Genomic DNA, 22,227 nt, shown 5'->3' with positions numbered 1-22,227 from the left:
ACGAGCCATGCTCACAGCTCCTGCGCACAAACATTGCTCTGCAAAGGCTGCTTCCAGCCTTGGGGCGGCTTGGCGAAGGATAATGCCACTGTTCAAACTCAGATCAGCATTTTGGCTCTTCTTTTGGGTAATGGTCACAGTGAGCAAAGAGCAGCAGCTAACTGATGTCATAGAGCTGTTTGTGAAAGCCTTCTGAAGAAGCAATCCTGAGTATTCCAGAAGTACTGGCTGCAAGAAAGTTAGAGAAGCAAGAAAAGGGAGAAAAGGTGAATTTAAACAAACTTCATTACTGACTTCATAGCAAGCCCTGTGTTTTCAATCAAGAGACACAGCCAGCAAGTGCCTCTGCAAAGCACAGCTGCTGCCACGTAGCTGCACCTCTGGCTGCAGCTCACAGCTCCGCCAGGAAAGTGAAACTGCATTCTTAGCTCTTAGGAACCATAGAATGAGCCCAGAGGAAAAGCTCACCCCGAGATCAGATGCATTAGATTTAACTAAGAGTCCTTAAATTAGGGACAAAGCACCTCCCAGTTAGTACTGCAAGACTTTATATTTGTGGAAACACCCTGAAATCAGTGATAGGACACTACGAGTGACTAATCCAAAGAGAAATCAAACACTTGAAATTAAAAAAGTTTATTTGAAGATTCATAAAACAGCTCTGTGAAAGACCAACATTCCCAAGACACTACTATAGGATAACACATCTTCCTACTGTTAGAAAATAAAAAAATTACAATTCAACTAACAAAAGCATACATTTACAGACCAAACATTTTACTTTCAACACCAAGAAAGTAAATGGGTTTGAGAGTCAGATCAATAGCACCAACACTGGGTGATCACAAACCTCACGGGTCCGAGCCTGGGTTTGCCATCACTGTGCCATGAAGGTTAGTCAGGCAAATCAGACCTGTGAGCACTGAAGAGTTTATACAATGAATACCATACCTGCACTCTTTTTACATTCCAGTGATGCAAACAGCAAGCCAGAAACACCAAAGAGTTTCCAATAAATCTTCCATTTCAGTACAAGAAAGATTTCAGAACTTACAAATGGCAGCTCCACACTCAACACACAACTTTATTCACTTTATGTTCACAGTCTGTGCAGAAGAGGACATGTGCAATAGAAGGATGTGAAGAACAAGATGGAGAAGCACGACGAGGATCCCAGGCTTCCTGGCAGAGCAGCACAGCACTATACTGCTTTCCGATGGTACTCAGGAGGGGCCACTTCGTAGTCGCTGGCACTGAACAACGCGGAGGAATTCTTTGCTAAGTACCTAGGAAAGGTATCACAAAGGTTAAGGCTCCTTTCCCAAGGAGTTATTTAGTATCACAAACGATGAGATGTTCATTGAAATCACATTGTGAGATTCCAGGAGCACAAACCGACGCATACAACTGCTAGAAAGAGTCAGCTGTCCAAAGCAATTAAGGATCCGACAGCTCATGCCAAAAATCAATTCCAAACAAGCTGTTGTCAAGAGCTCTTGGCTCCAAACAAGCACAGGGAGGTGAAGATTAACAGGATGAAACACTTTGCACTGGAGGTTCAGTCAGCTGCTACACCAGGAATGCAGCTCCTGCCAGTGGTTGTGAAGCAGGGACAGGACAGCTGTCAGCACACACGGATGGAGCCACAGCAAGGCAGCACTGCACTGCTCACGTGTGCACTCAGGGGCCTCAGTCAACACACTGGCTTCACCTTCCCAGCTCTGCAGCTGACAGAACTTCAGCACTGGTCTTTACTTCCATACCCACAGAACGACTGCTAACTTAAGACTTCAGGATCACACCAAGGCAATTTGCCCTGGAGATCAGGCCAACTCATGTCCAGCCTTCCTGCAGGGCAAGGCGTGTTTTGGAAGTGCTGAGGATTTCCTTTTGACCTCCATAGCTTACTGGAAGAGGTAAGTTAACATTTACTGGCAAACAGCTTAATGCTTTGTTACCCCCAATGATTCACAAATCAGTGTTTCCACAGACTACAGCCGACCATTAAAACCTTGTATGAAAACAAAGAACGTTTCTTCTCTCCAAAACAAACAAAAATGGAAGCTTGAGGCTTTGCTAGAAGCTGATCAAGAAATTAAGTGCAGCAGAAGTGGTAAGCTGCAGTGATGCTGTGAGCTGACAGTGTGCATGCACACACACCTGCTCACTGAGAACAGGTCACACCACAGTAGTCCATTTTTTGTTCTCTTGCTGAAAGATTTGAGAAATACTTACTTTAAGAAGTCATGCAAATAGTTTAACAGCAAAGCCAGACTCTTCTCATCAAGAGGCGTGTAAGCAAGCATAGCTCCAATCCGAACTGTTTCAAAACAAGTAGCACTTCAGTTATAAAGTATTACAGCAAGTCTAAACCTACACTAGCATATATAAAGAACCCAGGAATCCATTCCCACACACAAGCTAACCAGAAACAACGTGCATTCCAAATCCTTGCATGACTGAACATAAGGCACATAAAGAAGTCACAGGTTTTGGAATTTGCCTCTCCAATTTCTGCAGTTCCCACTCGCTGAGACTCAAGACAGGAGAAGGAAGCATTCAGATGCTCTTAACCACTGCTTAATCTCTATGTCATACTCACCAAACAGCCTCAGCAGATGCGGGGCACCGTAGACTTGAGACATGGGAGCATCTGGATGATCTGCTAAGATTTCAGCATACTGGGGCCTCTCAAACTTGTACAGCAGTTGTGTTCCCAGCATGACATTGAAGTATTCTTTAATTCCAGCAACAACTTCATTGACTGCATACTCCCTGGTAAACAGAGAAAACTGTCAGCCTTGTTCTTACACCTGCCTGGACACAGAGTTAGATTTGCCAGATTTACCAAGCCAAAATTCTGAAGATCTTTTACAAAGCTTCAGATTTCTCCAGGAAATCTGTCTGCAGACCTTGAAATGCAGAACTCCCTGCAGCTGTGCAGCTCAGCCCCTCCTTTACTGACTGCTTTTAACACAGAAAGAATTTACGTAAGCCAAAAAGCACCTTGCTTTTTTTTCACCTACTCAAGTTCACTTGACTCAGCACTCATTCAAAGCAACATGAACTTTGTTCACTGGTGAGTGGGTGAGAACAGGTAGAGAACAGAGAACTCCTGATGTGGCTTCTACACTTCATTTAGGAGAAAGCATCAGGCAGGGCAGAGTGCCAGGGAGAGAGAAAGCGTTCAGGAAGTAGGACAGTGTTCTTGAATCGTGTCCTTGGAGACCTGGACCCCCCTGGCACTGGGATCTGTTAAACAACTTCTCTTGTTCATGAAGAAACTTGCAATCCAACAACAGGGAGACATATTCAAGAGCTGAAATGATTGCTACCTACTTGTTATCAGTATTCCCTCTAGATTTCTTGTAGTTTGCATAATCCTCTAAAATAGAGTCAACGTTCTTCTTGGCAGGAAGATAGAAAAGCTGTGGAAAAAAAACAAAACAGAAAATACAAACTGTCAAACTTATGCAGACTTTTCTATCTGCATGCTTATCTTACAGTGACATAAGGAAATCTCTAGAACAAAGTTAACAGGTTAAGGTGTAAAGTGCATCCACAGGTCAGCACCCAATACTGGTACTGGAAGCAAACAAGACTGCTGGGCACCTGCTGGGGCCAACAGTTTTCAACAACACTTAGTAAAACTGGCAAGAAGAATACAAAGTAGTTTCACTCGCTAACAAGTTCCTGAAAAAAGATAATATTTCTTACAAGGGAAGACAGTTTATTTTAGGTAAAATTACTGTATCAAAAGGCTTTACGCAGATGCAGCTTGGCAGCACAGTTAACAATCACTATTCTAAGACTGCTTTCTGTCAGAGCTGTAGATGCCTGAAATGCTTTCACAATGATGTGTAAATAAGACAGGATGGATCTGAGGTAAGACATCACCTGCAATGCTCATACAGACTAATTCTGCCACCTAAGCAAACTCCTCAAAGCGTTCCAACAGGCCAAACATGATTAGAGGAACACCACAGAACTTAAAATTAGTTGACTTTTAGCTTATGTCCAATTAGACTGATTACACTCTACAAATTCACACGCAGCTCTGCTGCACAGGTAAAATCCAACTGCAATCAGAACTGTCCAGAAAGGCTTCTGTTGAACTCTGAGGACTTTGCTGCTCTGCACTCAAGCGAGATACAAAATTCCTGATTACTGCCCCTGCCCACACATTGATAGGCTGCTCTGTCCAAAGTCACCTGTTTTTGCCTGGTGATCAAGTCCCAGTCATCTACCAACCACGGTTTCAACTCTTCCGGGATTTTCACCTTTACTTCAACTCTGTTCATAAATGTTTCTTCCTAGAACAAAGAAGTGGATTCACGCTACTTACTTTCAGATAATCAACCAAGATAAGCCACTCATCCCATCCTTTCCACAAAGCAAATACACTACAGGAGTAAGGAATTGCTGAGTTGGCTTTAGGGGGAACAGGGAAATAGCTCAGGTTTTCAGGCCACCCAGCAGGCCTCGCATTTCACAAAGTCGTAACAATTCACACTGCAGGACCAAGTGCTGCTGTCTGCATTTCTGAGCAAAGCAGCTCTTCTGCTCCCCATCAAGAATCCTGCAGGAGAATCATAAACACATACACTTTCAACTGTTGGATCTACTCGTGCCCTCTTCTTCCTAGGAGGCTGAGGAGTCTCACTGCTACTGCTCCCTTCTCCAATTCCAGGAGCTGCACAGAAGAAAGACAGCGTGCTGAGTAAGAAGTCTGGTCATATGAAATACCAATAAAAAAGAAATGTTTAGGATTTAAAAGTAGTATTCAGATTTCTCTCAAATCATCCTTTCATGTGGTTTTGTTTTCAAAACTGCACATCACACATCTGTGTTTAAACTGCTACATCACATGTATGTGAAGATGGAGATTTCTGCACTGAAAACAAAGCATATCCAGTGCTCTTTGGAAGAAACCTTCTGGAAGCAGCAATCAGCAGTGCAAGCATGTCCCATCTTGGTAAGGAAACTGAAGTGGGACTTTACTATTGAGAATTATTTCAGCAGATTAGTGGGGATACCACCTTACATTCTGCTTCCAAAGGGTCTAAATCCTGACAGGCTGGAACAGCCCATGACAAAGCAGCAAGTTACACATCCCTATTTTATTAACTAGGGAATTTTACAGAAGAGACACCTGAAGTCCAGGAGGAGCACCATAAGGTGCAGGAACTAAACTCAGCAGGGGCAGGTTTAAGGTCTTATTCCAGCTAAGAATCCTTCCCTAAGCATATCCACTTACACACAGAATAAAGGTGTACTTACTTTTCTGCTTGTTCTTTTTTGTTTTCCTGCAATGAAGAACACAAATTATTGCAAACATAAAGATGAAAGTACTGAATGAACTGAAAGCCAGAAAAAAGTACAGTAAGTTCAGACCCACAAACTCAGAGGCCTACAAAGCATTTAGAAAACAACGAAAGGAGAACTGCCAGGGATTATTTACCACCACAGTGCCGATGCTTCAAGGCTTTTCTATGACACAGGGTAGCATTCACTTCTGGGGGGATTAATTCAACTCAAATCTACAGAAATCCAGAAGACAGGCCATGAGTACTTGCAAAAATCAAGCATCTTAAAGCACTCCTGGCCATCATCACCAAGGAACATCCACAAACATTTTGTATTTCCCAAATGCCTGTAGAGGTGTTATTTCAGTACTTCAGAGATCTCTTAAAGACACAATGAAGGGCAGGGAAGAATCGGGCATCTCAGCCAACTGACTCTCCTGTAGAGCACTGGAAGAACAATTTTAGCACTGCAGCAGCACAAGGAAGTTTGAACAGCACCATGAGAATTCACTGTGTGCACCAGGTCGCATGGAGCGCCCACGATGGCATTGAAGTTCAGGGGAGATCACAGTTATACCTGCCTCTCACTTGTAACATTTGGAACTATGCTGAATAGAAACATTCCTAATATTTACCTTCTTCCAAATACTGTTCTCAAACTTTACCACACATCCCTCAGTCTTCCCTCAGTCCTCCAGCCTTAACCTCCATTTCTATTCCAAGCAGTCACACTGGGAAGCTAACTTGCAAACATTTAAAGAACACCTGGCATGCAATGCCTGCTCTATGCAAATACTCAGATATGTCAAGAGATATTAGAAACAAATTAAAGTGTTCTAGCAGATTTTCATTATTTGAACTTGGCATGTTCACTGATTTTATTCATTTAGTAAGAAAGCTGGAACTAAGAGCATTACCAGCCATGTTCCCACCTGTTTATTATTAATAGGAATCCAATTAAATGCCTCAAAGTAAAAAAAAATTCCTGTGTGCAAGATCCCAGGTCATGAGATAAAGCTTTATAGCAGTACATCATTATTTCTTTGGAAACCTCATCACCAAGTCAAGTGACATTTGTGGCCAGCCTCTGAGCTGGGTGATCTGGGTCAGCAAGCAGGCAGAGTCTCTAGAAAGGTCTGAAATCAGAAGAGTAACACCTTTTTCGGGCTTCAAATCACAATCATTAGGCTTAAAAAGAACTGTGGGTAGAATAAAGATCCCCTCTCTCTCCAGGAAGAAGTAACAACTGCCAAGTCAAGTCACTGACAAAGGACTTGTGCACTGAGGAGAGCCTTTTCTTCGAAACCTGGAGTGAACAAGCAGAGATGGAGTTCTTTTGAGAATTACTGTCAAGATAAAAATAGTTTTAGAGCATCAGGCTAGCAGAGTCTTAGCAAACTGGTGTAGGCAGGCTGTATAAAATACTTTAAGAAATACTGTAATTAAGACATACACCACAGCTATGCTACTGAATCACACAGTCTAGCATAAATCCACTCTGGGCAGGCACTTGTACTCTCCCACCTCTTTCCTTACTTCCTGATTCTTTACACTCAAGGTATACACCTTTGCACCAAGTCAAAGCAGCCATCTGTTTGCAGTCTAAAAGACAAATCTCAGTTAGCAAACAAACAAAAATCTCAGGTTAGAGACAAAGCATTAGCACTTGGCAGACCTGTAGCAGACAGTCTGGAGTAACTTTTCACTAGGTTAGAACAGCTGTGCAAGACAAATGCTTCTGTGGAGTAACTTAAGCATGCAGTGCACTCAGTATCCAGGAGAGAGATGCAGCATTTGTGTACAGGCGGTGCAGACAGCCTTACTGAGAGAACCTGGAAATTAGGAGGAGCAGCATATCTTAAGCAGACTCATTGAGACACAGCTGAAGAACGCCATATATGTTCCTTGTGATGGCAGACAACAATTTCCTGCAAGGGAATTCAAGTCCTGAAGTGATACAAAAAGATGAAATACAGCTGGCACAGCCTAAAGCACATCCTTCTGTGCCACTTCACACATGACAAACAAGCCCAAAAACACAGGCACAGCAGCATGAGATATTTGACAGACTTCATGTACAAAGTACAGCCTGGCTGCAAGTTTACATGCACCACTGAACGGCATTTCCATACAGAATTAGCCAACAATAAAACTAAGAAGCAACAGGGAACTGCCAGGGAAGCTCCAATGGAAAGTTTTAATTAAGACTGATCAGAGAGTTGCCAGGTACTAAAGACCTCACAGCTCAAACCTGAAGGATGTAGCCTACTGTAGTCTGACATTACCTCAGCAGCAGCAAGGTCAGCAATGGGAATTCTGGGAGGAAGGAAACCCAGACCTCACTGCAGGGTTTTGATTAAGCCAAATGAGGACAGGCCCCTACATCCACAGTACTCCAATATGAGTAATCAAAAAATGACACTGAACTGGAAAGCCAATCATCAAGTGAAGATGCTGACATTACAAGATCTGCAATTGCACAGAAACAAGACAATCAGCAGGAAATGAATACAACTACAGCTTACAAAACAGCTCAATGCAATTAAGTACTGTAAGTCAAGGGTGAGACTCAGAAGGAAAACAAGTAGTCCCCAGCACAATGCTGAACTTTCAATTGCAGTATCCAAAACAAGATGATGTACAATCAAATGGTAAGTGCAACTAAGGAGGCTGCCAGAGAAGAGCATATGCTGAATGCCTGCACCTCACCCTTCCAAACATCCGTGAGAACAAGGATACCCAAGTACTTGTCAAAGCCCTTGGACACCTCCTCAAGTAGCCAGCAGTCTGTGCACAGGACAGTAGGCATTAGTGCTCAGATCTCTGAAGGCATCTTCTGGAGTCAGATGTCAGTAGAAAACAAGAGCAGCTCACAAAAGAATTCAACACAGACTAATGATATCAGGAAAACCAAGACATTGCAAGGTGTGCATGCTCCACAAGAGGGAGGAGGCTATGACCACCTAGTTTAAAGTCTCACGAACAGCTACAAGTGCTTCACTTTCCCCAAATCCTCACGTGTTCTAAAAGGACACAGAAGTCCGTTAGAACCTCCCTACAACTGGTTAAGATACAAGCAGCAGAACAAAGGTGGGCTACACGTGGGTCTCAGGGATTTGAGCTTTAAGACATTTGTGAGCACCACAAAAAGATGAACGAGGTTCCAGTTTGCTCAGGATACAATGACAAAGATGTAAAAAAAAATCTCAAAGTCTCTCCTGATTGGAGGTGACTGGTAATAAGACCTTAAGTGAAAACAACCAAGTATGGAAAATAAGCATGTTGGAAAGAGCCTGCCAGCCTTCCACTGCTCAAGCAGCTCAGTCACTGAATTGGCTCTGAGGAACAGCACTCCTATCAAAATACAATTAAAGCATCCAACACTATCAGGAAAAGTATAAATACCCAAGTCAGAACTACATGCACCTCTGGCTTCTATGCTGAGAGGAACCACTAGGCAGAAAGAAAAGCAGAAATATTATAGAGGTATTATTAGAGATAAAGGATGAAGCTGGAAGAATTAATTATTCTTTCCTCAAAAAAAAGAAATTGACTTTAAAACCCAGGCAGCAGACATCAAAAGTGACAGAATAGCCCTCCTCCTTCCTCCCCTCCTCAGCACAGCACTGAATTTGAAGGAGAAGCATCCTACCACTGAATGGTGTGGATGCCAGAAGCCCAATCGCTTCACAAGTTCTGAGTGTGTTGGATTTAGGACTCTTTGACATGTTGGAGCTTTGAAGCTCCTTGATTAGACTGATAGAAACAGAAGTGGTATCTTTTGGTAGAAAAAGCTCACAGACTTGAGTCACTTGCCTGTCCCTAAGTACACCTCGCAGCGACCACCAGGCAGCTGAGCAGGTTAGGAAGATCTCCAGCTGGAGCTCACATTCCATTACAGTGCTCAGACAACTGGCACGCAGGCAGTGGCATGAAGCTACCAGGCACCTAGAGGACTGAGAGCAGCTTTTGTAAGAGCTGCTAGTTGTACCAGTGGTAGTAGAGGATGCCACAGAAGACATGCAGCCAGAGCACGCGTTTTTAAGTGACGTATTCAGCTTAAGAACAGGACTTCTGTCAGAAGGAATGACAATAACTTCCATGTTTCAGTTGAGATACTGTCTTGAAAGCATCTCTGATGAGACTGCTTGTAAATGCCTCAGTAAAAAAAGCCCAGAAGCTTTTTGTAAGCCAGGGCCATGTTGTCACTCCAATATTTCAGGTTGCCCTTCTTACTTTCTAAGCACAGGCTAACAGTTTTCTATCACACCACGCTCACCAAAACCAGCTCATGTTCTTAGAAGCTGTTGTTCAGCAGCGCCATACATAACACAGGTTGAGGAAGCCAGCATCTGCAGTGTTGTACTTCACCTTTCAAAACTCACTGTAACTACACAAATGCTTATGATAGTTTTTCTAATTAATACAAAACCATCAATTAATTTCAAAACAGCTGTGTACAAATAGCATTTCATGCATATTTCTATGTGATTAAATATTGCTTATTAATAGCCTTAAAAGCCGTTTTCAACTCATTGCTGCAGTTTACAGGAACTGTTACTCTGAACAGACTCAAGCCAGTGACAAAAACAGAGCAGATTAAAAAGGCAGGATCAGTCCTCACATTTGTAACAGTTGGTCGCCACAGCCCAGCTCTCTGGTCTTACAGAACAGCACCGTTTGGAGTGATTTCCACAGCTCCAGGATACAGTAAGCATGCAGAGCAACCGTAAACTTCTAGAACTAGGCAGTTTTAAAACTGACATCAGTTACCTTCCGAATATTAACTAGCAGACTGAAGGCATTTGACTACCCACAGCATGCCCTTCCCCACCTGAAGACGTGTGCATTTCAGAGAAACTAAAAACCATCAGTCCACACTGGCTTTAAAACACAAAGAACAACATACTGCAGTACTTAGAATCGTTAACTCAATTGCTACCAAAGCTTACATTATTACAACTGAAGACTTTAAGAGTCTCTTAAAGAAATCTATGAAAGCAAGGAGGTCTGGATTTCAGGATGAAAATCCTGGTTTGACAATCCATCCTTAACTCACCGCGTCGATATGGTAGGGGTCTCCAAACAGCAAACAGTATGCGCTCCATCTCGTCTGAAAAATCTAGGCACAATGGGGGTTGAGTTAAGGAAAGAATGTCAGACCCAGTGCTCAGCCTTCAAGAGAATCTATTTAAGATTCAAAAATTTACCTTTCTAGCAGTACATTATAGATTTACTGAGCATTCCTGGAGGATAAGTTGCTCTTGGACTGTTATCTCCTTCTCACTACAGTTTGGCTGAGGAACAAATTAGCAAGTTCTCTCCCTCTGTTCAATCCTCCAAGAATGCTACAAAGGTAACTTTTAAGGCCAAATCACTTGTCAGCTTTACCCTCTTTAGCATATTTGCTCATTGGTTTCTCCCCCTCCCCACCAACAATACTTCATGTACCTGCAAAGACCTTAGAATTACATCAGAATAACCCCTATGTTTTCAAACTACTTCCAGATGTTTTGGTTTTCAGAAGCCATCTTGCCTTTAGTTGTAAGCAGAACACAAGCAGCAGTGGCTCTTTCAACAACACAGCAGCATTACAACTTTGCATCACTGCTAGGTTAGGTCAAAGCATTGCCTCTCCCTCAGCCTCCAGACAGGGAAGAAAAATGGGGAGACTTTATTGGAAGAACCAGGTCTAATTTAGAAGGATGCTGGTAATAGCTAGAGACTAGGAGCAAGATCAGTGCAACAAGCATGAGACCCTGTTATCTTTCACATCGGAAGACTGCTGTTCCAGTGACCACAGTTTTCCCTCTTCCCCTTCACTACATTAATAATCCACCACTTAGAAATTAATTTTTCCAGTCACCACGAAAAGTTTTGCATGTTTTTCTACATGAGAAACAATCCCCCATGCTTACTATAGTGACAATAGAAAAAAGCAAAGCCATTCCCTTCACCCAACTGGTTTCAACTGAAGAGAAGAGACAGATGTGGTAACATGCTTTTGAGCTTTGGAATTGAACAGAAGTTTAAGATGAAGTCCTTTTTGCTGTGCCAGTCTATCTCAGATTTAGCATTATTGTATGTGCTTGAGAGAATTGAGACAACTTTGAATTCTACTGCTTTTCAAGTGCAGGTGAGCATTCAGCATTTTTTCAGCTGGAAAAAAATAAAATAAAATAAAATAAAAATAAAAAATAAAAAAAATCAAGCAACCCACTGCAATCAGCCTGCACCTCTAACATGACCAAAGCTGATAGCACAGGGAATGCAGTCCTGAAGCACTACTGAGATCTCCTCTGCAAGGCGTTCGGTAGTCATGGAAACATTTACGATCGAGCCATCGCTTCCTAGCTTAAAGAGTTAATTCTACTTCCAGTGACTAAAAAGCAAATAGACTCAAGTGCAACCACCTCTCAAGTAGCCCCATTAGTAACTATCACAATTTAGATGCTTTCATTAGTTTATAATGACATTCATTAGGAACTCTGTAGAGGCCCATCCCAAACTGAGAAAGCACACAAAACCAGTGCAGCTAAGGTACCTCACAACCTGCAGCAGTAGACAAGGGAGTATATGCAGCATTATGACCAGATCCACCTGAAACTCCATTCCAAAAACCAAGAGACAATTTACAGCCTTGGCTGGGCCTTGGCCAACTCCAAAGCTAAATCTACGCTCAGCACCTACAGCAACAAAGCCTTCATCCACTGCCACTGCACTTCTCAAACCAATGAAACACTTCGTAACACAAAGCTGCCCCTAAAGGAGGCATGAAGTGCAAGCCAAATTCTCTCAGGAAACAATGTCATCTCAGCAGCTTCCTCAAAGATCAGAATCAGAAATGAAGTTAGGAGTTCAAAACACGATGCTGGTAATGAGCGCCTTCACAATTAAACAAGTCAAGTACTACTCCAGCAGAAGAGTTTCATGGCACATGAGCAAAGCAGAGCTGTACTGACTGTGAGAACCTAAGAGTAAGGCCATGCAAGCCTATTCTGAAAAAACAAAAAGGATGAAATGAAAGAAAACTGAAAGTTGCATTTTGCATTTTTTCTCCTGACAAACATCTGAGCTTGCTTCTGGTCTCTTAAGGTGGAAAAGCATTTTAACAGCATGTGTGTTTAGATTTGGCAAAAAAACAACAAAATAAAGGCTTCCTAAATGCAATTTTATAACTGCACAGTAACAGGGCAAGGCATTTTAAGGATTTTTCGGTGTCAGAGCTTGGGCTCCTTAGAAGAATTAAACAATTCTGCTCAATTTGACCGAGATAAACAAGTCTTAAGGGAGCTTCCCACATTTGAGCATCGGTTCACTAACTTGAGGGGAATAGTATTCAAAAGAGGAACTATAAATTGTTAACATCCAACCTATTCAGTACCTTGACTCAATATTAAGCACCATTCCATCTTAGAAGATGGTTTTAGTACAGTACTTCACCAAAGGCCTTTCAGATACCACAAAAGTAAACACCTGTATAGCTTGTGTGGGGAGTAGTGGAACGGAGGCTAAATCGTAGGGAAATACCATTGGAAGATCAGCAGTAGAATTCTAAGCAACAGTTTGGTTTTGGATTTTAAATGAAAAGTTTCTTACACTTCAACATTTTTCTGCTGCAGACCAGATGTCTTCTTGCCTGGAGCAGCACCTCTCATCTTCCCCTCTGCATATTGTTCCCTTTGAAAAGAATAAATTTGGCAATAAGACTACCTGAAAAAGCAGCTTGTTTTCCCTCAAAAGGTAAACAGTTACACAAATCATCTAGAGAACTGCTAGCAAGTAAATCAGAGTCAGTATTTGACAAAGAAGGAACAAGTTCAACTAAACAGCAAGATGTTCTTAAGCTTATTCATATAACAAACCTTTCAAGGCATGAACTCCCATTTACACCTCCTCAATCCTTGTTACCCAGTGACCTGGAAACAACAGCTAACCTCTGCTAAAAAAAAATAACATAAATACTGAAAAAAAAAAGGTTGCTAAGTGTTTCCTAGGAAGACTATCCTCACTGCTTAAAAATACATCTTAAGGATACTGCAGGAGGGTCATTTTTAGTCTCCTTATTTCCATGTGACAGAACATGCTTCCAGTTAGTCAGTGTGCCTGGCTCTCATCGCCCTACTCTGAAAACTAAGGAGCAGTTCACTCTATGAGCTTCTGGAGTACAAAGATCAGAATCCCTCTAAGCCAAAGCACCTCCAGAATAAAAAGAGAAACTTGTACTTCTTGAAGGCGTCTGCTGTGAGTTGTTTGTTTTGAACTTACCAACCTCCTCTGATATGCAGCAGTTAGACTGAAGTTCTATGGAACAAATGATTCTGCTGAGAACAACTTCTAAGGAAAAACACTTACTGATTGGCTTTTTGAAGTTCTTTTTGTTTCTGCAAATTGGTATCCACGTATTTGAGCACTCTGCTTTCTGGAACCCATTCATCCCAGCTGGAAAAAAGAACAATAATTAATCATTCAAAACCACTATGTAATCACATTCTACACAACAGAATCAATTAAAAGCTTCACAGAATCTGAGACTGAAATCTGCTTTTGTGACAATTCATGGACTGACACAACGGAGTGTGAATTGCCAAACACATTCCCCACTGTCTGAAGTGGTAACAGCTTTTCTAGGGAAGTGTAACCCTCAGTAAATTCAGAAGAGTTCCCCAAACTCATAGGATGGGCAATTTGGGAGGGTGGGAATTGTTTTTAATTTAAAAGAGTCATTTCAGGAAAAAGAAAAGCTACACTTACTAAGTTATGGGACATCTGTAGCCATAACTCTATTATTCTGTGAGTTTCCTTTATCTATTCCAACATTTTATAGGTTAACAAATTCAGCAATAAGATCTTACTGTAAGAAGAAGTGCTCTGATTTCTGTCTGTGAAGGAAACCAAGATGGCATGAATATTTGAAGAATCTGAAGTGAACGATTTAAGAGAACAGGTGTTGGGGAAATTGCCATTATGAGCAGTAATTCCACTTTGACAGAGTGGATAATCTGAGCAATCTGACAAATTATTTCAAATAAAAGCACATTAAAAGTGGCCACGTTATTCTGAAACGCATAAGTGAAAGCTCACTATATAGATTTCCACATCATTTCCATTTGATGGCAGTAGCTGCTACTCTAGCAACATCAATGCAATCAAAGCAATACTATTACAGGAGTACAAGGCTTTCAGGATTGAGACAAGCCAAGCTTAGCCACCAAGTGTTAGAGAAACAGACTGGCAGCTGTATGTACTTCAGTGTCACCTTTTGGTCAGATAGGAAAGCCACTTCTCTTACTCCTGGCTGTACAGCTGTGACACTTTCAAAGAAACTTAACTGCAGCACGCATTCCACCGCATGAGGAAGCTCTCACATCCTGTCAATATTTGCATCAAAAGTTGAACTGAGCAATTAATAACAAAGGACTAACATTATGTCAACCAGAACTAAACAATCACTGTTCCATCTGTCTAGATCTTGCAGCAATGCCACTTTTAATGTAGTTAACTGGAAGCCTGAAGGTAAGAAAACCTTCAAGCAACACAAGCATGAAAAGAAAAGCAGGAGTTACAACATCATTTATAGCACCCTTCACCACCAGAGATAAACAAGGAAATGAAATACCACATCCATGCTGCCTCACTGACACAGAGCAGCCAGCTTAAGAATCAGTTACGCTCCCTGTAAATGCTTTATAGTAAGCAGTGACAGCTACCTGCCCGCTGGCAGGGAGGGGATAGATGCATTTACAGAGAACTGTAGGCATTAGGATGTGAAGTGCAGCTTTTAGTGAAGTCAGTGAGGTCAAGATATTAGTGACAGTATTTGCTCGAGAATCCGTAGCAATGAAATGAAGCAAAATCTGAAAGATTTCTGGAGCCTGAAGAGCTGAAGCTTATAATCACTAAGGAAAAAAAAACAGTAATTCTTAAATTGAAAACCCTGCCACAGAACTTGACGGGCAAAAAGCAACTACTGAATGCAGTAACCTTGTGAAATCCTCTTTACAGGGCTGACCATTACATCGTGAAGCCATCTTCAGAAGTCTCTCACCTAGAATCCTATTAGTTTTGCAGAAGGGAAAGGTTTCTCTAATGCTACCTCTGCATGACAGGCCAGAACTGAATGACAGGCTAAGTCTGCTCCTGTGAGGGACTGACACAGACAGCCCTCCCTACTCTGAAGGCAGCCTTCACAAAGACACTATTTACCAGATCTTTGCTGCCAGCAACATTTAAGACTGAAATTCACTGGCTTTCTGAGAAGAATACTTGGCTCCATTGCAGCTCTCTCCTACCAAAACAGAAGTTTCCATATTGACATCTCTGCCAGGAGGGAACTATAGTAACTGTTTTCAAAGCTGAACAAACAAGACTTCCTATGAGACACCGTAAGCTACTTTGCCTACACAACCAAAGCCCTGCAGGAAGGAAACTGTGAGTTAGGCAATCTTTTGTTACTACAAATCATGGGCCTATGTATAAGAAATACTTGGGTTAATTTTAGAAAATTCTCCAGTAACACACAGATGGCAGAACTTGTTCATCAAGCTAATATTCCAACTGATAAAAAAAAAAAAGAGGACTGACTCCACTTCATGCAAATACTTACTTTTTATTCCAACCACTGTAATGAATAAAGTATTTCACTTGCTTGTCCTTTATGGCAACCTTTACACACTGGAACAGAGGAGAAGAGTTCTGTTAGCACCAATGAGAACAAAGATGACCAAACAAGTTTTGCTTCATAAGCTTTCAGACTCTAAACGTGCAGAGATTTCCATGCATGCAACTGAAATACCTGGCAGCAACTCCACAGCAGAAACTAAGTTGTCTAACACAAGTTGCTGCCTATTTACAGATCTGGAAGGTCTAAGCAAAGCAACTGTGCTGAGCTATCCAAAGGGCCACCTTCAGCCATGAGAAGGATCCAAAACCCCTGAGGAGCACCAGATTAACCACACAGCCACTTAACTAGTCCAGGGTTAGCTGCAAGCCATTCAGAGAGCTTGCTCACATGCAGGCCCCTACCTCACAGGCAGGTAAGCTGGCTGAAATAGAGGAGTCTTCAAAAGTAAAGTAAATAACACGGATCTCTGCAGTCACAGAGAGCACACTGTATTCAGTAGAAAGGACTGTAGGATAGGAGTTTTCTAGACTGAGAATTTAAACACAGGGTAAGTAAAAGGTTATCTCCATCCAAAGACTGGCCTCAGAAGACAGTAACCTCATACACCAAGACTGAGGTGAGACCAATAAGACAAGGGAATATACAGGACAAGGTTGCCCCAATTAATCCACACCACCACTCAGAAGCATCCCTCACAGGAACCTGTGTGCCTTAATTTTAAGAAGGGCCCTCCCAAGAGCCTGTCAGATGTAACATCAGCACATCCAGAGGAAGACTTCAATGAGCTGCAACACCTACACACACTGCTCATTAACAGTTTTCTCCTGCATCTGCAGTCTGACATGCAAGACAACTTTCCAACAGAAGGAAAGCACAGCCAGAGACAGACCTCCTCCTGCAAGAGCACAGCCCAGAAGACAGACTGCATAACCTCTCACAGTTCATCTTTGTGTCCAGCTACATCTCCAAACTTCCCAGCCGTGCCAAATTAAGCCCCCAGCTTAGGGCTGGATAAGGCACTTCTCCAGAAAGGTATGTTCTGGAGATGCTGGGGTACATGTCACCATTCTACCCCACAGCATCCTCACCTCAGTCTACTGCAGAGACATGAACATGCTCTTCAGCTCCATCTTTTGGTTCCATTTTAAGGCTTTCTCTATTGAAGTGGGAAATTGACTTACACAACTCAGAATGGGTATTTCTGCACTATGCTGGGTCACCTATAAGCACTCCTGAGAATCCAGCCTCCTGCTGTACAGCATTTTCCTCAGCATCACTGTCAGGACTCCACCCCATGCCTTCCCAATTTAAAAAAAAAAAATCATCAATGCTTAATTGCCAACAAAGTGGAACAACATATTCCACTACTGATCTCAACACCACCATATTTGGAACAAACTCAGTCTCACCTGGACTCACAACAAGGAGTAAGGATACGCTGACCCTGCTGACACACTACTGCACACTGCTTATTCATTTGAACTTGCTAGTTCACTGCAGACCTGGATTTAAAGCCACAGTCAGACCATAGGCTTAAAAAGCCTCTACTGGTTATGAGGAATCAAAGTGAGCATGAATATTCAAATAAATACCATCCCACACCAAAATACTTCCCTTCCTAAGAGAAGGAAGAGAATTAATGGATAAGCATAACAGTACTTCCAGGCAGCTTGCAGCTGTTAAAAGATAGCAGCTTTCAGCCAAAAGCATCTTAAGTAGACCTCATTTAAATCTGCACTGTATAGTTACTATACAGTAACTATAGCAAATGGATTCACAAATTCTAACTTCCCATATTGCTCTGATGCTGGTTTATGCACTCGTTCCAAGTTTGCTGTGCAGTGCTGTGGGAACACATGCATTAGAGATGTTCAACACAAAAGATATAACCTTAGTAACTCATCAGAACAGCTGCACAGTACTGCTGTGGGTCCTGAGTTGTTTTTGTTGGTTTTTTGTTTTTGTTTTAAGCTTCTCCATAATAAAGAACCACAGGGCTTAAAACTGAAGTGTATATAATAGCATGTTTTCCTTCATCTTGCTTCAGTCATTACTCCTAGGGAGGTAAGGCACAGCAAGTAATCTCCTGCAATTCTTTATTTTCCTGGGCAAGTCAGAACCACGTGCAGTAATGAGCAGCCACATACCTTTGCTTCATAAAGGAGAGGTCCATGAAAACAAAGCACTCGTTCACCTGAAAGACAGTCACAGAAAGCCATCTTAGAATAAAACCAGGGCCATTTCTCAAAAGCATGTTATCACAGAACAAATCCAACATCAACCTAGCAAGAAGCTCTAAGAGATTTTGAGAACCACGTTGGTGATTGAAAACTTCGTCATATCAGAGGATCGAAGCAGATTACTGAAGCCACGAAGGAAAGGTTCCCCATGGACTTCCCCAGAGAGCACCTGCACAAGGAAAGCTGCACACCAGCTGCATCCAAGCCACCCACAGTTCTGTTTTGTTGGTTTTTTTTCCTCCCAGCAAACAGTTGACACTCAAACCTATAATCCTGCCCATTCCCCTAGCCTCTGCCAGCTCAAGTTACTGGCACCCAGACCTCCTTCAGAGCCATAACTCCAGACACAGATATGAAAACACCCTGGCTTGGTGCAAATGTGCACTTCAGCAGGTAAAACCATTTTGCTGTAAGGGATTCCTAAGTCTTCGTGACATTGCAATTTGACTCAGAGCAGGGAATCTGCTCTTGCTATCAGGTGCCACCCCTCTATCTCAAGCTGCCGACACAAACAGAAGTGCTACCAGCACTCCCCTCCTGGTAGGAAGTGCAACACCTGGCATTTCCAGTTCAATGAAGTAAGAATTCCAACATTTCTCCAACCATTTGTGGGACAGAACAGTGGCAGGGTTGTGCGACAGCTAGAAAAAATGCTCACTTCATGGTTTTAAGCAGGAAGAGCTCATCCTTCAGCCTCCCTCCCACCTGCAAATGGTAAGCCCTAGTGTGCAGTTCTATTCTGCAGGAATTTGAGTGTACTCAACAGAAGATGCTGGAGTGCAGATGTTTCCTTCTTGAGAGCTGTGATGCATCACACGTTCTGAAAGAGAAGCTGCAGAACAGTCCAGTGTGCAGCACGCAGCCAGGACACACAGGGCAGAGCAGTGCCTCAGCACCTGTGCTGTGTGGGCTGGGAGGACCAGCAGCACGATGCCTCCTCAGCCCTGCAGCTCTGGAGCTCCTTGTGAGCAGCTCAAAACCAACCGATTTGCAGGCTGTGGGTTTAAAAGCACCCTCTATTGCAAAATTTACTCTACTCTTCAACACTCATTTCTACATACTCAAGGGATAAGTCCAGCAACAGCACGCAGAGCCTTTAAGCGTGACCTCTCTTGAAAGCTGAACAATCCTGGCTGTATTTGCCTTTCCCCACCCCAGACACAACTCGACGTTTACACAACTTGTAACCAGACTGGCTGTAAAGAATCGCTCTGCAAACTGCTGAAAAAAAACCAAATATCCCCACACCTCAATTTCTTTTGGTGAGGGCACTGAGCAGCTCTCACACGCATTCTGAAGCGCCGCTCTGAGAAGGTCAGGGAGGTTGCCTGATTTTGTTTCAATCAGAGGAGGAGGATTTGGGCACCATTTTAACAGCAAGAGCGGGATACAAGCAGACACACAGCAGTTTCTCCAAAGAGCACAACTACTACCAAACATCACCCAGCAGCAGGAGGCTCAGATGGGCAAGTACACATCTGTGAGTTTACTAATTAACTTGTATGCTGACTAGGGAGAGCACTGCCATCAAAAGATGTACTGCCTAGGCTATGAGCCACACGCTCCTCACAGAACTGAAGTATTCACAGTAAAGTCCAAGAACACACAACTATGTCAGAAATGTATTTCAACTTGTAAAATGCTCCTGTACGTTGGAAAAAGAGCTAGAGATTTGCCAACAAGTGATTCTTTTGGCACTTGAAGTACTTTTATGCAAAAACAAAGAACACTAAACAAGAATCTTCATAATCAGAGCTAAGACTGAAAAGTTCCATTAACCTCATGCTGTACGTTGCTCACTTGGGCACAACTGGAAAACACATCTCCGTTACAAATATCATATAAAGCCTTTCCAGACAAAACTCTGAGATTAAGGAACACAAACCTTAGTTGTGCAGAAAGGTTGCCACGAAAACAGAATGGCCCTAACAGGAGCAGCAGACTGTTTCTCTCCTGCACTGCCACAGTAACACCCACACCTACTCATTATCCCACAAGCAGGACTTGTAAGAGAAGAGTTCTTTAGCTAAAATAGCTGATAGAAAATACCTGGACCTGCTCTGCCAACACTTGAGGAAGCCAAGGTACACAGAACATTTGTGCTGGGCACTAACAGCTCCCATGCCGGCACCAGGCCAGCACACCCTGCTCAAACACAAAACAGGCTTTGGACCAGCAAGTCTTCTGGCATCAAAGACTGTGAGGAACAGCTTGGGGAAGTCTCAGTTCAGCTGCCCCCTCCTACAATTGTTTTGCATGCAGAGTATTTATAGAAACAATAAGTTCTCAAGTTGTGTGTGAAGGACATGACACATGACTTGCCTTTGATGTCAAAGTGGAAGGCTAACAAGTCATCTTGAGAACAGATGTGGGAGCAGAGATATCTCATCACCATCATCAGGGAACAAACCTGCTCTATGCAAGTCAAAGATTGAACTTGACAGCTGAGAAAGATTCAATATTCTCCATTTTCTCTTGTCTGTGAGAAGACGCAAGAACACCAAAGAACCATTAATTCACACTTGACCAGATCTGATCTCATTTCTGAAGCCTACATGAAAAAAATGACAGTTCCTTCACTTTAAGGGATACCCCATATTGCCAGTAGGACAACTGGGTGTTCCAGGCTTTCAACTGTATTCACAGAAATCCTGTCTCCTTCTCACCCATTCCTTTACAGGAAGTGCCTGTAACTGTTACAAAACAGTTTCCAACCCCACCCAACACTATTCAACAACAGGATTTCAAGTTACACATAATTTTATTTGCAACGCTGTGATTGCCATAATAAAACGCTTCAGTTTCAGCACTTCAGGAAGCTTCATTCATAGGACACTTCTCCAATTAAATGCTAGTGCTGAGCTCACAAGCATTTATATTTAGGTAAGAAAGCTCATATTTTAATTTCTGTACTGAATTTATGCTGCTTGGACTCCTACAGCTATGAATATGTCAGCTCGGAATTCTACTCAACTTCCAGTTCACTACATTTTGCATTAACTCACTACAACGTGAAACACACATTAAATCCTGATTAACTCTGCAGGTTGGTAACACTGCTATGGACACTCAGAACAGCAGAACATGCTCTGACATCAGCTGCCATCCAGTCACTGCTGCCAGGCACTCCTCTGCAAAGCCAGCTGCTCAAGACAGAAGCCACAGTGAGGACCAGGCAGAGAAAAGGGGAACAAACCTTCATTTGCCAGTATTAGCATCAATCATTTTAAAACCACGACATACACAAAATAAGCCTCCTAAGCGGCAGAATCCTACCATTTACCCTAACGTCTCCGCTGCTCTCATGCAGGTATGGATTCCACCAGCTGTACCAGTGCAGAGCCCCGAGCCTCCTTCTGTGCGAGGAACCCCAGCCCAGCTCCACAGCACGGGCAGAGGAGCATCGAGCCGAGCAGATACAAACCCTAACAGACTTAAGAGATGTCAACGGCTTTAACACCTGCCGGAAAACGAGCATACGTAGGATATCGGGGGAGAAGGGAACGCCCAGGTCTTACGGGCAGGAAAGCCGAGGAATAGGAAGAGAGGAATCCATTTTTTCCCCACACGCTGCCTCCGCTGCGGCGGAGTGGCGAAAGCTGAGACCCAAACGGCGCCGTGCCGCCGCAGGGCCCCAAGGGAACATCAGACTTCAAGGGGACATCGGGCCCTCGTCCGTGAGCACGGCAGCTGTCCTTTTTCAGCAGGACTCCCTCAAAACCGTTTCCTTTGTTTCTCCTCGGCCCGCCCACCGCCGCAGAACCGCTCTCAGCCCTCGGGCTCGGCGCAGCCGTGCGGCTCGCAGGCCCCGTGCCCGTCACGGCGTCACGGCCTCCCGCCCGCCGCCCGCTCCGCTCCCACACGGCCGCCGCTCCCTCGGCGCTCACCCGCGACCCCCACCGCCGCGCCCGGCCCGCCGACCCCCACCCGCACTCACCCTCCTGGAATTTGGGCTTGGGGTCCTGCTTGGGCGCCATTTATAAGTGCCTCGCCCTCCTCCCGCCCCCTCCCCGCGGGGGCCTCACCACCTCCGCCGCATTCTGCACGGCCGGCCCCA

General features: G+C 43.4%; 1 protein-coding gene across 3 annotated transcripts; it reads right to left on the bottom strand.

Moving 5' to 3' along the window:
• Positions 1-620: 620 nt before the first annotated feature.
• MORF4L1 (mortality factor 4 like 1) lies at positions 621-22,223 on the bottom strand. Of its 3 annotated transcripts, XM_042824385.1 has the most exons (13): positions 22,108-22,223; positions 18,078-18,124; positions 15,913-15,980; positions 13,662-13,748; positions 12,906-12,986; positions 10,366-10,428; positions 5,281-5,306; positions 4,605-4,693; positions 4,212-4,313; positions 3,340-3,428; positions 2,603-2,775; positions 2,236-2,320; positions 621-1,286 (listed from the first exon to the last, which is right to left on the bottom strand). In XM_042824385.1, exons 1-13 carry the CDS (start codon positions 22,145-22,147, stop codon positions 1,202-1,204), a joined length of 1,035 nt encoding a protein of 344 aa, XP_042680319.1. In that variant the 5' UTR covers positions 22,148-22,223; the 3' UTR covers positions 621-1,201. The 3 variants fall into 3 exon arrangements, with proteins under 3 accessions (XP_042680319.1, XP_042680320.1, XP_042680321.1); XM_042824386.1 differs by lacking the exon at positions 10,366-10,428; XM_042824387.1 differs by lacking the exon at positions 18,078-18,124 and having other exon boundaries at positions 22,108-22,126.
• Positions 22,224-22,227: the final 4 nt, after the last annotated feature.

Source organism: Centrocercus urophasianus, unplaced genomic scaffold (genome assembly GCF_019232065.1).
Source record: "Centrocercus urophasianus isolate 14NV4802_14NV808 unplaced genomic scaffold, USGS_Curo_1.0 seq_23, whole genome shotgun sequence".
NCBI lineage: Eukaryota > Metazoa > Chordata > Aves > Galliformes > Phasianidae > Centrocercus > Centrocercus urophasianus.
The sequence above is the reverse complement of the archived record's forward strand: the minus strand, read 5'-3'. Positions and strand labels throughout refer to the sequence as shown.

Bases quoted from the DNA above. Each gene is read 5' to 3' on its own strand.
- MORF4L1 (XM_042824385.1), bottom strand. From the start codon at position 22,147: ATGGCGCCCAAGCAGGACCCCAAGCCCAAATTCCAGGAGG. The intron at 15,981-18,077 runs GTATGTGGCTGC...CCTCTGTTCCAG, and splicing joins CTCTCCTTTATGAAGCAAAG to TGTGTAAAGGTTGCCATAAA. The intron at 3,429-4,211 runs GTGACTTTGGAC...TTTTTTCCACAG, and splicing joins TGATCACCAGGCAAAAACAG to CTTTTCTATCTTCCTGCCAA.